At 34.2% G+C, this 12,721-nt stretch overlaps 3 protein-coding genes across 3 annotated transcripts; 2 read left to right on the forward strand and 1 right to left on the reverse strand.

Annotated features, from left to right (window-relative positions):
* Positions 1-3,652: 3,652 nt before the first annotated feature.
* On the reverse strand, positions 3,653-4,413 carry LOC113869939. The gene has a single exon (XM_027506487.1). The coding sequence runs from the start codon at positions 4,411-4,413 to the stop codon at positions 3,727-3,729; it is 687 nt and encodes a 228-aa protein (XP_027362288.1). The 3' UTR covers positions 3,653-3,726.
* Positions 4,414-6,266: 1,853 nt separating this feature from the next.
* On the forward strand, positions 6,267-6,796 carry LOC113869996. Its single transcript, XM_027506580.1, has one exon. The coding sequence runs from the start codon at positions 6,314-6,316 to the stop codon at positions 6,653-6,655; it is 342 nt and encodes a 113-aa protein (XP_027362381.1). The 5' UTR covers positions 6,267-6,313; the 3' UTR covers positions 6,656-6,796.
* Positions 6,797-11,263: 4,467 nt separating this feature from the next.
* LOC113870480 (uncharacterized mitochondrial protein AtMg00810-like) lies at positions 11,264-12,406 on the forward strand. The gene has a single exon (XM_027507070.1). The coding sequence runs from the start codon at positions 11,264-11,266 to the stop codon at positions 12,404-12,406; it is 1,143 nt and encodes a 380-aa protein (XP_027362871.1).
* The last annotated feature ends 315 nt before the right edge of the window (positions 12,407-12,721 follow it).

Genomic DNA, 12,721 nt, shown 5'->3' on the forward strand with positions numbered 1-12,721 from the left:
GAGGAACTTGCATGTATACTTCTTCATTTAGGTCCCCATGAAGAAATGTTGTATTTACATCTAATTGATGTAAATGCCAATGATTAGTAGATGCAAGTGCTAACAAAACTCTCACAGTAGTCATCTTCACAACTAGGTTGAAGGTCTCCAAATAATTAATTCCTTCAGTTTGAGTAAAGTCTTTAGCAACAAGCCTGGCTTTATGTCTTTCTACAGATCCATCTGCCTTATATTTCACTTTAAAAAGTCACTTGCAACCAACGACTTTCTTTCCTGGTGGCAAAGAAGTAAGAATTCAGGTCTTGTTCTACTCCAAAGCAGACATTTCAACTATGATGGCCTTTTTCTAACAGTCTTGCATGATAACATCCTCATAATGTTCAGATTCAGTGACTGTAGATAAGGCTACGGATAATTGTTGCTGTGCATATAAGAAACAAAATTAGAAATAGAATACCTGATTTTAGAAGTGGTTGCTGTTGTTGTTGAAGTAAGAAGACTGCAATGGTAGTCTTACAAATAAGATAGGGCTTTCCTTATTCTATTAGAATGTCTTATAAGGATTTGAGTTTCATTTTGGTAAATAAAAAGATTATTATTGTCAACAGAAGAATTTTCATTTTCAGTTTGTATAGTGTCAGAAATAATATTTTCATTATTAAAATTGCCACAAGTTTTAGTGGTGTTACTAAGACTGTTGAGTGAAATCAAACAAATAACAAGAATTATAAGGAGCATGAGAAGGTTCAATATCATTTTGAGTAGCAAAGTGTGCATTTTCAATGAAAGAAAATCGATTTTTATAGAATTGAACAATTTTTGATATGTACAGTTCTTTGGATTTGGTATCGAAAAGAATATAACCTTTAGTTCCTTGTTTAAATCCTAGGAAAACCGTGCCAGAATTCCCCAATTACCAACCTCAACAACTTGTGCTGTGATCTTAAGAAAATATGGAACAGAAAAAGGAAAAGGGATAAATAGCCTCAAGAAACTAAAATCATATATAATCGTTTCAAAGTAGTTCACGTAATTGCACAGAATTTTTGCCTGGTACAACTACAATCTCAGCATAAATGAACGATACATTTGATTGTTTAAAAGTAATATATATATATATATATATATATATATATATATATATATATATATATATATATACACACACATATATATATATATATATATATCATATTTAATGATTTAAAATTACTTTTATTTAATTTTAAACTAAACTAGCTGCGAGCACGAAGGATCTTATCAAGAAGTTCATTTGGGCTACTTAGTCATATGTTGCAGCAAGAAATATTACCCGCCCCCCATGCATTCAATGGTTGCAACTTATCGTTACACATCATCTCCCTAACCCTTTAGCTGATCTGTTATATTTACATAAAGAAATAAAAAATGAAAAAATTGCAAACAAAAAAAAGTTGCTATTGTGATTAACCCTTTAAATAAGATGTCCTTGATATTCATTCTATAGTTATGAGTATGAATGATCATCCTTGTTAAGTTCAGACTTGGGATTCAACACCGGATAATTAAGGATGTTTTTGGTATACAGTCCATTCGAGCTATGGCGGCATGTTGAATATATGAGCACAAACATACAAAAGTTCAAAATTATATAAAATTTCAAAAATATTGCTTAGACGCGGGCACGAGATCTCAAAGAATTATGATAAAATGATATGTTGGACTAATTAATTAAAAAGAGTTCAGCATGTTGAATACTTTTTGAGGACGCGTTTTTCTCTTTTGCTTGCTTAATTATCACATGCGAAGTCAGGGCATGTTTGAAAGTGAAGTTTTGAAAGAAAGATACAAGTGAAGATAATTTTTTTACTTTCAAATCAAGAAAGTTATGTAATATTTATAAAAACAAACAAAAGAAAGTAATGTTATTCTATTTTTTTTAAAAATAAAATTACATTAAAAATAAAAAAAACTATCCTCTCTTACCTTTTCTTCGTAATCTAACTTCCAACTATACAAGTTTTTTTTCCCTACTGAAAATGTATTTCAGATTCTGTTCCGTGTGTTTGTGTTAAAAAAAAAGGGTATAAACTTCCTAGTTTAAGAACATGCACAAATGGAGTTACATGCACTTCAAGGATCAGACCCATAATAAACATAGCCTCCCTAAATTTTTCTTCCTGTCGAACATGTATATCAGTTTCTCCCCTGACCCCTTTTATAAAGCAGTTCCTTTGTTCAATTATTGCTGTCTTTTCCTTTTAAAACTTTTTATAATACATTTTTGTAGTTTTAAATTTCTCAAATAATTAGAACAAGCCTATAACTATTTCAAATAACATATCTTTCAGAGAGAATTTAAAAATTTATCTATTATACTTAACCTTTTATAATTATCATTTATAACTTCTCATAGTGTCACTCACTTTAATACTTGTACTTGTCCATTGGGTGATTTCGGACGAATTCATCTAAAATTTTCGTACTTGTCTCATTATTGATTTCATACTTGACTCAGTTTCTTAAGCTCTGGTTGTAACGATAGATGTATCAAATTCTAAAGGTTTTGTCCCAGCTGAAAACATATATCATACATATGCTCCCCCTCTGTTCTTCATGTGCATGCTATACAAATGCAAAGTGCCAAAAGAAGGGAAAAGAAGTATGGACTTTCCTTGCTTGTTGTTTAAGATCATACACAATCAGGGTCCCATGCAAATCAGCTTATAGACATAGGTTCCTCGAAGATTTTCTCTTTGCGGAAAATGTATATCAGATTCTCCACCCATATGTTTCTCACACGCATGCAACACCTGCAAAATTATGTACCAAATAAAAAGGAAAAAAAATATGAACTTCCTTGTTTGTTTAAGATCATACACAAATAAAGTCGCAGCCGCTTGAAGAATCAGAGTCAGCTAATAAACATAGCTTCCTCTCTCCCTGCTGAAAATGTTAATCAGTTTCTCCCAGCTCTATTTCTCACTGGCATCAAATGGATTTGCAAAGACGTGTCCCAAAGAAAGAGAGAGAAAAAAAAAGTATGAACTTCCCTGCTTGTTTAAATAATCATATATCACACAGATATATTCACACGCACTTGAAGATAAGAGTCAGCTTATAAAAATAGCTTCCTTTACAGAATTGCTTACCATTTCTGTCCCCATTTGGTAATCTAACAAAATCAATTTCTAATAGCATGACACACATTCCACTATAAAGTTTGTAGTTAATATTAATTTAAATGTACATCTTAATAATATTCAATAGTCCAAAATCAGTTCTATCAGAATATAAAACAAACATACACCAAGTTCTGTATCTGTCTTGTGATAGGATTCAGGTGACAATCTCCTGAAGTCACACCATGTACATAATAGGAAAGATCAAAAAATATTTTAGTTTCATTTTCCACAGGTTCTAAGGCTCTGCCAGTGAAACAGTGTAATCCATTTGAAAAACAATGCCGCATGCATTAATGGTTTCTCTTTTCATTATGTTAACTTATTAAGATGATTCCTAAGTTAAAAAGACCACATATGTTAAATAACTTCCTCATTAACAATCACCTCCGAAAAAATACTTGATGTGACAAAAATAAAAAAGATTACTTACAATTTTGAAAATTACCAAAATATCTCGATTGTATAAACAAAATAAAGACAATCCCCAAGTTATTGAAGATATTTGTATCGAATTAAACACACACATATAAATATGAAACTGCTATGCAATGCAACCTAATCATCAATCACTGAACTCATCCTCAATGTCAGAAATGTTCATCCTTGCAGAAGCATGTTTAGCCCACCGTACGATCTTCTCAGCTTCGCGGCTAATCTTCTCTTCTTCTTTCATTGCCTTCTTAAGCATCTTCTGCTGTTGCTTCTTCGAGAAACTTCCCAATTCCGATAACAAGTCATCATTTGCACCCGAATTCTCCTTGCTTTTCTTCTTCTTCTTCTTCGGAGAGCACCAGAAACACCCCGTCTTTCGAGGTGGCGAAGGAGAAGACGCAGAGTTTTGTTTGGATAGCTTTTCTTCGTCGTTTTGCGTTGGCCTGAACAGTGAGGACATTGAGCTTTCTTCAGAGGAAGGGGAAGAGGCAGAAGCAGAACCAAAAGGGGGTGAAGAAAGAGAGGCATGTTTAGGCTTTTCTCTCAGCCCCTTTTCCCCATTGGAAGAATCGGAGGCACACCCAGAATGTGGATTGTGTTTGGAAGGCAAAAAATTGGGACTTTGGTGATTGTTATGTAGGTTTGTAGAAGTGGATGTAGAACGGGTAGGTGGGAAAGATTTGAGGTTTCGGAAACGGGATTCGAGGTGAGAAGGAAGAACAGAGTGGGTGATTCCAGAGCAGTTGATGGCGGAGAGTTCCTCCAAAACGCATGCGTCTTGTGCCTGTGAGATGATTTCTTCGATTGCGGAGTCCATTGTCGTCGCAGTGATCAGTGAAGTGTGTGATTGTTGTGTTGTGTGCAAAGAATACCCATCAATTCAACAACGGCTAACTAGTCCGTTTTCGAGCGTGGGGTCCACTCGCGCTTTCTTAGGGACCCATTTTTTCCTCTTTCGGTCAACAGTGTGTGGTTGTAGAAATGGGAAACCATGAGAGCTTTGCTGTCTTCCTAATAATCTTATTAGTACATTAACCCCAAAGACTAAGGATACTTAATTCATAATAATAATTAAATTTTATTAAATAGAAAAGTATTTATTATAATTTTATAATTTTAATATAATAAATGGATACTTTTTTTTTTAAATTTCTATTTATGTATATTTAAAAGGTATTTTAGTTTGAGGTGTGTTGGTTGAAAAAGAAAAAAGGAGACTAAAGTGTGTTGACAATAAAAGAAGCTTAAGGTACAAAAATAAAGAGGTATAAGAAAATTAAGATAAATTATCCGTGAAACGAAGAAAAGAGGCGAGTTATCAATTATAGTCTCCATTTTTAGAAAACTTTTCTATTTTTTTTTGTTATGAGAGGTAAATATATTATACTTTATTTTAATACAAACAAATTTTTCAAGAGTAGTGAGTAGTTTATTGATTATATACAGCGACACAAGTATATATATTAAATATTTTATTTTTATTGAATTTTAAAAAATAAAATAAAGCTTTAAATGTTATTGATTTCAATACTTTATAAACATAGATTATTATTACTTCAAAGTAAGTTCGAGTAAACAGGTAACTACTTATTTATTTGAGCACGTGTTATCTTTAATAATATCTAATGATATTTAAATTTAATAATAAATCATTTTATCTCATGAGAGTATGAATGATACAATAGATATATTTGTAAATAAAAATATTAAAAAAATCTTAAATTTAAAAATTTAAGAAAAAAGTATATATTTATTTCTTAAACCTTTTATTTGAATGATTTTATTTTAAAATATATTTATAAACTAAACTTATTCTAAGAAATTAATTTTTTTAATTTGTTTCTAGTTATTCAATTTGTAATAATCATTTTTTATTTAATAATTATTCTCATAATAAATTTAAACAACATGAAAAGTCACACACCTAATAAATTTAGTACAATCATTGAATATAGCACTTAACATTATTATTATTAAACTTAATTATATATAGAGAAAGGATTTTTAATACTAGTGTAAATCTAAAAATTCTTACATTCAATTTAAGTCATTCATTTAACTTACATTTAACAGTCAGTATAGTAATAAATTATAATTTAAAAACTCTTATACTCAATCTAAGTTTTTTATTTAACTTACATCTAATAGTCAATAAAGTAATAAATTATAACCCGTTAAATTTAAATTAAATAAAAAATTTAAATCGAGTGTAAATTTTTTTAAACTTATACTATATATATATATATATATATATATATATTCTATTATAGCATTTAATTAATTAAATTTTATTCTAAATGATGATAGTATTTAATATCTAATTAGATATAGATAGATAGGTCTCTCATAACCGGTTTGTATTCCTAATCCTTAGTTCTACCTAAGGGGGCAAAAAGCAAAAATAATAAACTAGCAGCCGCCCAAAATGAATATTGCAAATGCAGATATCATCTTTGACGTAAACTTTTCACCAACTCAAACAAAGATCACAATTTCAATGGAATTGCTTAAACTGGGTCCCAACACATTAGCCACTAGAAGCTAAGTATGTTTAATATAGCTTTCTGGCGTGGAAGATTCCTTTACTTTTGTTTCCCATTCTTCAAAATAAGTCCTTATCTGAACAACTCCACATTATACCCTTCATTATTTTTCTCTCAAATTACATTAGTAAAGTATTCAAAAAGACCATCGTTGGTTTTACGCATCAAATTTGCATGATGGAGGCAGAATACACAGGATCAGGATCAGGATCAGCATGTTGTTTTTGCTTCTCCACCAAGAAGATTAGTGTTTCAAGGAATGGCAAATACAGTGGAGTTTCAAGTTCAGACCAAGTTGAATGGGGAAAGAATGACGAAATACTATCTGACATGAGCACCTTTTCGGTCAAAGAACAAGAAAGAAGGCTGAAGAAAGCGTTGGAAGAGGAAGAGAGGGTAAGCAAAGAAGCGGAGAGGATTGTCCATTGGGTGAAGCAGGAATCAGCTAGAATTGATGTTTCTACAGTAAAATCAATTCTTAGTGATGAGGAAAAAGAAGCAACTGTTAAGAAATAATCGTGAGTTTATTGATTTCTGTTGTCTACTGTTTTCTTTCTTCTTCTTTTAAAGCTGTGGTTACAAGAAATTGAATAGTGTATAAGCATCTCTTAATTAGAAATACCCATTTTTTCCCTTCTTATATAAATAAACAAAAAATATTGCAGATATAGGCAGAGTTAAAAATTTCCACACATAGTTATGTATATATTTATCTCTTTGAGGGGGAGGTTCCTTGGTCTTCAAGTTAAGCTTGTACGAGATTGCGATGTATTGGACTTGTTCATCAAGTCCATGGTCTGTTGCTAGAGAAATGAAGAATTTTCTCTTTGCTTTCATCAATGAGGAGGGGGGTTTTACGTTTAGTCATACGTTATGGATATAAAGGCTCGTTTAGTGCATATGATATGATAAAATATGATTAAGATATATGAGTTAAATGCACATTACGATAATAAACAACACAGGTATATTAAAAGTACATTATGATAATAAACTAAATACACGTAAAGTAAATTGCTTTGTTTAATTTAAACAAAATCAAATATTTTAAATTAACTTTTCAAATTTCATCCTCGAATACACGTAAAGCATAGATTAATGCTGTGCATGTTATAAATCATGGGTTATTGATGAACGATGGTGCAAAGAAAATTAGTCAACGCGTGCTATAATTGACTCAAGCCTTTGAATATAAATTAAACGTTACTTGCAAGCTCTACATTTACTTATTAAGGTAATGGCTATATATCGAAATTGTGCTTAGTTGACAGCGCATTCAAGCACAAATTTACAAGAGAATAGTAAAATGATGATTCAGATGCTGATATATAAATACTGGTACCAAATTGCAAAGTTACAATTGAAGTTCATATTTGGAACTACATAACAAACCGGGTTGGTTTCATCAACTATTGAGTGAATTCAAGCAAATTGCAACATCATGAAGTCATGTTTTGGATTCAGCACGAAGAAGGGCTTTGCAAATGGCAGTGAAGTTTTGGGTTCAACCACAAACCAAGTAGAAAAAAAGAATGCAATACCCAGTACAGTCACAGATTCTAGGACGCTTCAAGTTAGGGAAAAGGAGAACAAGCTGAAGAAGGCATCAGAAAAAGAGAGGAGGACGGTCACATTTGTTGCTTAAAATGTTTGCCATGGGATCATGGCAATTAATATTGATCAAACACCAATTTTCTTTATTTTTGTTTTTTGCAATTACGGCATTATAATAATGATGTTCAATTTGGGTTAGAAATGTTTGTCCTTTTTGCATGCAGAATGTGATGATAAAAGCTGTATTTTTTGCCCCTTTACTTTTCTTGTCTTAATTTTCTTTATTGTACGTATAAATGTCAACGGAATTAATGGGAATTAATGGAAAACAGAATTGTATGGGATTGATTGCACAATTATTTGTAACGGTTATTCTTTTATTTAACATAATTAGCTATAAATGTATATATGGTAGTTTGGCTGATTTATTGGGATGAAATTAACGTTACAGCTTATAATATTATTGTATTTATATGAGCAATCTGAATGAGAAAGACACACAGTTCTTGGCCAAATATTTTCTTAATTTGACATGGTATCAGCTTAGGTTACGATCCAAGAACCTCGCCTACCTTCTCGGTTTTTTTTTTCACTTCTATTTCTCGGTCATTTGCTTCCCAGTCCAGATTACTCTAGTTCCATGTCTATCGAAAAGCACGATGTCCTGTTGGTTCGCCTTACTCAGCTTGGTCATTCCATTTCGAGATATTCGTTACAGGAAAAGATTTGTGGGGTCATGTTGATGGCAACACTCCAATTCCTGATAAAGACAAAGATAAGGTTGAACATGCCAAGTGGGTAGTCAAAGATGCTCAGGTCATGGCCTGGGTCCTTAGTTCCGTTGACCCCAACATTGTTTTGAATCTTCGTCCTTACAAGACAGCAGCCAAAATGTGGAACTACTTAAAAAAAGTCTACAGTCAAAAGAACACTGCACGACGATTCCAGCTTGAGCACGACATAGCTTCCTTTCAACAGGATAGTCTCTCCATCTCTAATTTTTACTCTCAATTCATGAATCTTTGGGCTGAGTACACTGATATAGTTTATGCAGACTTAACTTCTGAAGGTCTAAGTTCAGTACAAACTATTTATGAAACGACTAAACGAGATCAATTTCTTATGAAATTGAGATCTGACTTTGAAGGTATTCGGTCCAATCTCATGCATCGTGACCCTGTACCATCTTTGGATGCGTGTTTCAATGATCTGTTACGTGAAGAACAACGCCTCCATACACAGTCCATCATTGCAGATCAAAAATCATCTACTGTTCCAATGGCATATGTGGCACGAGGGAAGTCAAGAAGTCATGACATGAGTGCTGTTCAATGTTTTTGTTGCAAGTAATTTGGACATTATGCTTCCAATTGCCCAAAAAAATTCTGCAACTACTGCAAAAAACATGGACATATTCTTAAGGAATGCACAATAAGGCCACCAAAGCGAAATGTCACAGCCTTTACCGCCGCAATTGATTCATCTATTCCTGACAATTCAGTCAATGCAGTACCAGTTCAACCAAATCCTCTTGCTACTACTTCAACGGTGACTCCTGAAATGGTTCAACAGATGATTATTTCAGCATTCTCTGCTTTAGGAATCTCAGGTAAATCCTCTTCATCTTGGTACTTTGATTCGGGGGCTTCCAACCACATGACCAACAATGCTCAATTTCTTACAAATGTGAAAAAATATTTGGGCACTCTCAACATACATACCGCTGATGGAAATCAATTGCCTATCACAGCCACGGGTGATATTTCTTCATCTCTCACAGATGTTTTTGTCTCTCCTGGCCTCACTAGTAATCTAATTTCAGTTGGTCAATTAGTCGAAAATGATTGTCAAGTACAATTCTCACAGTCTGGTTGTCTTGTGCAGGATCAACACTCAGGGAAGATCATCGCGAAGGGGCCTAAAGTTGGACGTCTTTTCCCAATCCGTTTCTCATTACCTCCAAGTCTTTCTTTGCCTTTAGTTTCTTGTAATTCTGCCTCTGTTGATTACCAAGTGTGGCATAAGCGTCTTGGACATCCAAACACAAATGTACTTCATGACTTGCTAAAATCTGGTTTTCTTGGAAATAAACACACTCCATCTCTTAATGTTGTTCATTTTGATTGTATTCCTTGTAAGCTTGGTAAGAGTAAAATTCTGCCTTTTCCAACTCATCAGTCTCATACAACACAACCTTTTGATATCATCCATAGTGATGTTTGGGGGGTGGCACCAGTTATATCTCATGCTAATTACAAATATTTTGTAACTTTTATTGATGATTATAGTCGTTTCACCTGGGTCTATTTTTTACGATCAAAAGATGAAGTTTTTTCCACTTTCAAAATTTTTCATGCTTATGTTCAGACCCAATTTTCATCAAAAATAAAAATATTTCGCTCTGATAATGGAGGTGAATACATGTCACACTCATTTCAGGAATTTTTGCAATCCAATGGCATTTTATCTCACAGGTCATGCTCCTCAACTCCACAACAAAATGGGGTAGCGGAAAGAAAAAATCGCCATTTGTTAGATGTTGTTCGCACCCTTTTATTGGAGTCTCATGTGCCTTCACGTTTTTGGTGTGAAGCCCTTTCCACTGCAGTCCATCTTATAAATAGAATGCCATCTCCATCATTAGGTAATGAATCTCCATTCACTCGGTTACATGGTCACCCACCAAATTACTCCACTCTTCGTATCTTCGGTTGTGTGTGTTATGTCCATCTTCCTCCACAAGAACGCACCAAGCTCACTGCACAATCTGTTCAATGTGCTTTTCTTGGATATTCTCCTCATCAAAAGGGCTTTCTATGTTATGATCCTAACCTTCGTAGAATTCGGGTATCTAGAAATGTCATCTTCCAAGAACATACATATTTTTTCGCATCACATCATGATCATGTTGCTTCTCCGATTTCTGTTTTGCCATTGTTTTCCAACTCTCATGCAGGTCAACAATCTCCTAAACCTCTCTTGACATACAAAAGACGTAGTACTACCACTCACATTCAACCAATTGACTCTCATGGGCCCCCTCAAGATGATTCCTTGGCTGCTGGTCCAGTAGAAGAACTAGAACCAGAATCGGCTCCTCTACGACGCAGCTCACGCGTTCGTAAGCCCCCAGAAAGGTATATCACTTCCATGACAGCATCGTTATCTTCTATTCCTATTCCTTCATCTTATAAACAGGCCATGGAGAATGAATGTTGGCAGCGAGCTATTGAAGCTGAACTTCTCGCCTTGGAAGAAAATCAAACATGGGACATAGTCCCATGTCCATCATCTATTAAACCTTTGGGAAGCAAGTTTGTGTTCTCTATAAAGTTGCGTTCGGATGGCTCTATAGATCGTTATAAGGCTCGTCTCGTTGTGCTTGGAAATAAGCAAGAGTATGGACTAGACTATGATGAGACGTTTGCCCCAGTCGCCAAGATGACAACTGTGCGCACTATTCTTGCTCTTGCTGCATCACAATCTTGGCAGCTACATCAAATGGATGTCAAAAACGCATTCCTTCACGGTGATCTTTAGGAGGAAGTTTACATCAAACTTCCTAATGGTATGCCTACACCTTCGCCTAATACTATTTGCAAACTAAAACGATCTTTATATGGATTGAAACAGGCACCAAGAGTATGGTTTGAAAAGTTTCGATCGACATTACTTGGTTTTGAATTCACTCAAAGTCAGTATGATCCATCTCTTTTCCTACAAAGGACTCCTCAAGGAATTGTGGTGCTTCTCGTTTATGTGGATGACATTGTGGTAACTGGCTCTGATCAAGTTGCTATCTCAAGAATCAAACACCTACTGCATTCAACTTTCCATATGAAAGAGTTAGGCCAACTCACTTATTTTTTGGGTTTAGAGGTGCATTATCATCATGAAGGCATTTTTCTAAATCAGCAAAAGTATATTCAAGACTTGGTCCAGCTAGCTGGACTCACAAATGCAACCCCTGTTGACACTCCCATAGAAGTTAATGTTAAATATAGACGAGATGAAGGTGACCTTCTAGATGATCCCACTCAATATCGCAAGCTGGTGGGAAGTCTCATCTATGTAACTATCACTCGTCCCGATATTTCTTTTGCTGTCCATACAGTAAGCAAGTTCATGCAATCTCCACGGCATTTCCATCTTTCAGCAACACAACGAATCGTTAGATATCTCCTTGGCACTTCAAAGCGTGGTTTATTTTTTCCTACTGGTTCATCAATGCAACTCCAAGCATATAGTGATGCTGATTGGGCTGGATGTCCAGACACCCGAAAATCTACTACCGGCTGGTGTATGTTTTTAGGAAATGCTCCTATTTCATGGAAATGTAAGAAACAAGATTCAGTCTCAAAGTCATCCACTGAAGCAGAATATCGTGCAATGTCTGCCGCTTGTTCTGAAATTATATGGCTGCGTGGTCTTCTTACAGAGCTTGGATTCTCTCAAGAACAACCAACTCCATTGCATGCTGACAACACCAGTGCCATACAGATTGCAGCAAACCCAGTTTACCATGAACGGACGAAACACATCGAGGTTGATTGCCACTCTATTCGAGAAGCTTATGATCGAAGAGTCATCAATCTACCACATGTCTCAACATCTGTTCAAATCGCTGACATTTTCACTAAATCCTTGACACGTCAACGACACAATTTTCTACTTGACAAATTGATGCTTGTAGATTTACCAGCATCAATTTGAGGGGGGATGTCAACGAAATTAATGGGAATTAATGGAAAACAGAATTGTATGGGATTGATTGCACAATTATTTGTAACGGTTATTCTTTTATTTAACATAATTAGCTATAAATGTATATATGGTAGTTTAGCTGATTTATTGGGCTGAAATCAACGTTACAGCTTGTAATATTATTGTATTTATATGAGCAATCTGAATGAGAAGGACACACAGTTCTTGGCCAAATATTTTCTTAATTTGACAATAAATAATGTTACGCTGATAAAGGGATTGTTTTGTAGATTGATAAAAGCAAATAGTTGTTTGGCATAAAAT

The sequence above is a fragment of the Abrus precatorius genome, unplaced genomic scaffold, assembly GCF_003935025.1.
Source record: "Abrus precatorius isolate BTA unplaced genomic scaffold, Abrus_2018 Scaffold6, whole genome shotgun sequence".
NCBI classification, from domain to species: Eukaryota; Viridiplantae; Streptophyta; class Magnoliopsida; order Fabales; family Fabaceae; genus Abrus; species Abrus precatorius.

What these genes read in the sequence shown, in the direction of transcription:
- LOC113869939 (XM_027506487.1), bottom strand. Translation starts at nt 4,413, where the DNA reads ATGGACTCCGCAATCGAAGAAATCATCTCACAGGCACAAGACGCATGC.
- LOC113870480 (XM_027507070.1), top strand. Translation starts at nt 11,264, where the DNA reads ATGCCTACACCTTCGCCTAATACTATTTGCAAACTAAAACGATCTTTA.
- LOC113869996 (XM_027506580.1), top strand. Translation starts at nt 6,314, where the DNA reads ATGATGGAGGCAGAATACACAGGATCAGGATCAGGATCAGCATGTTGT.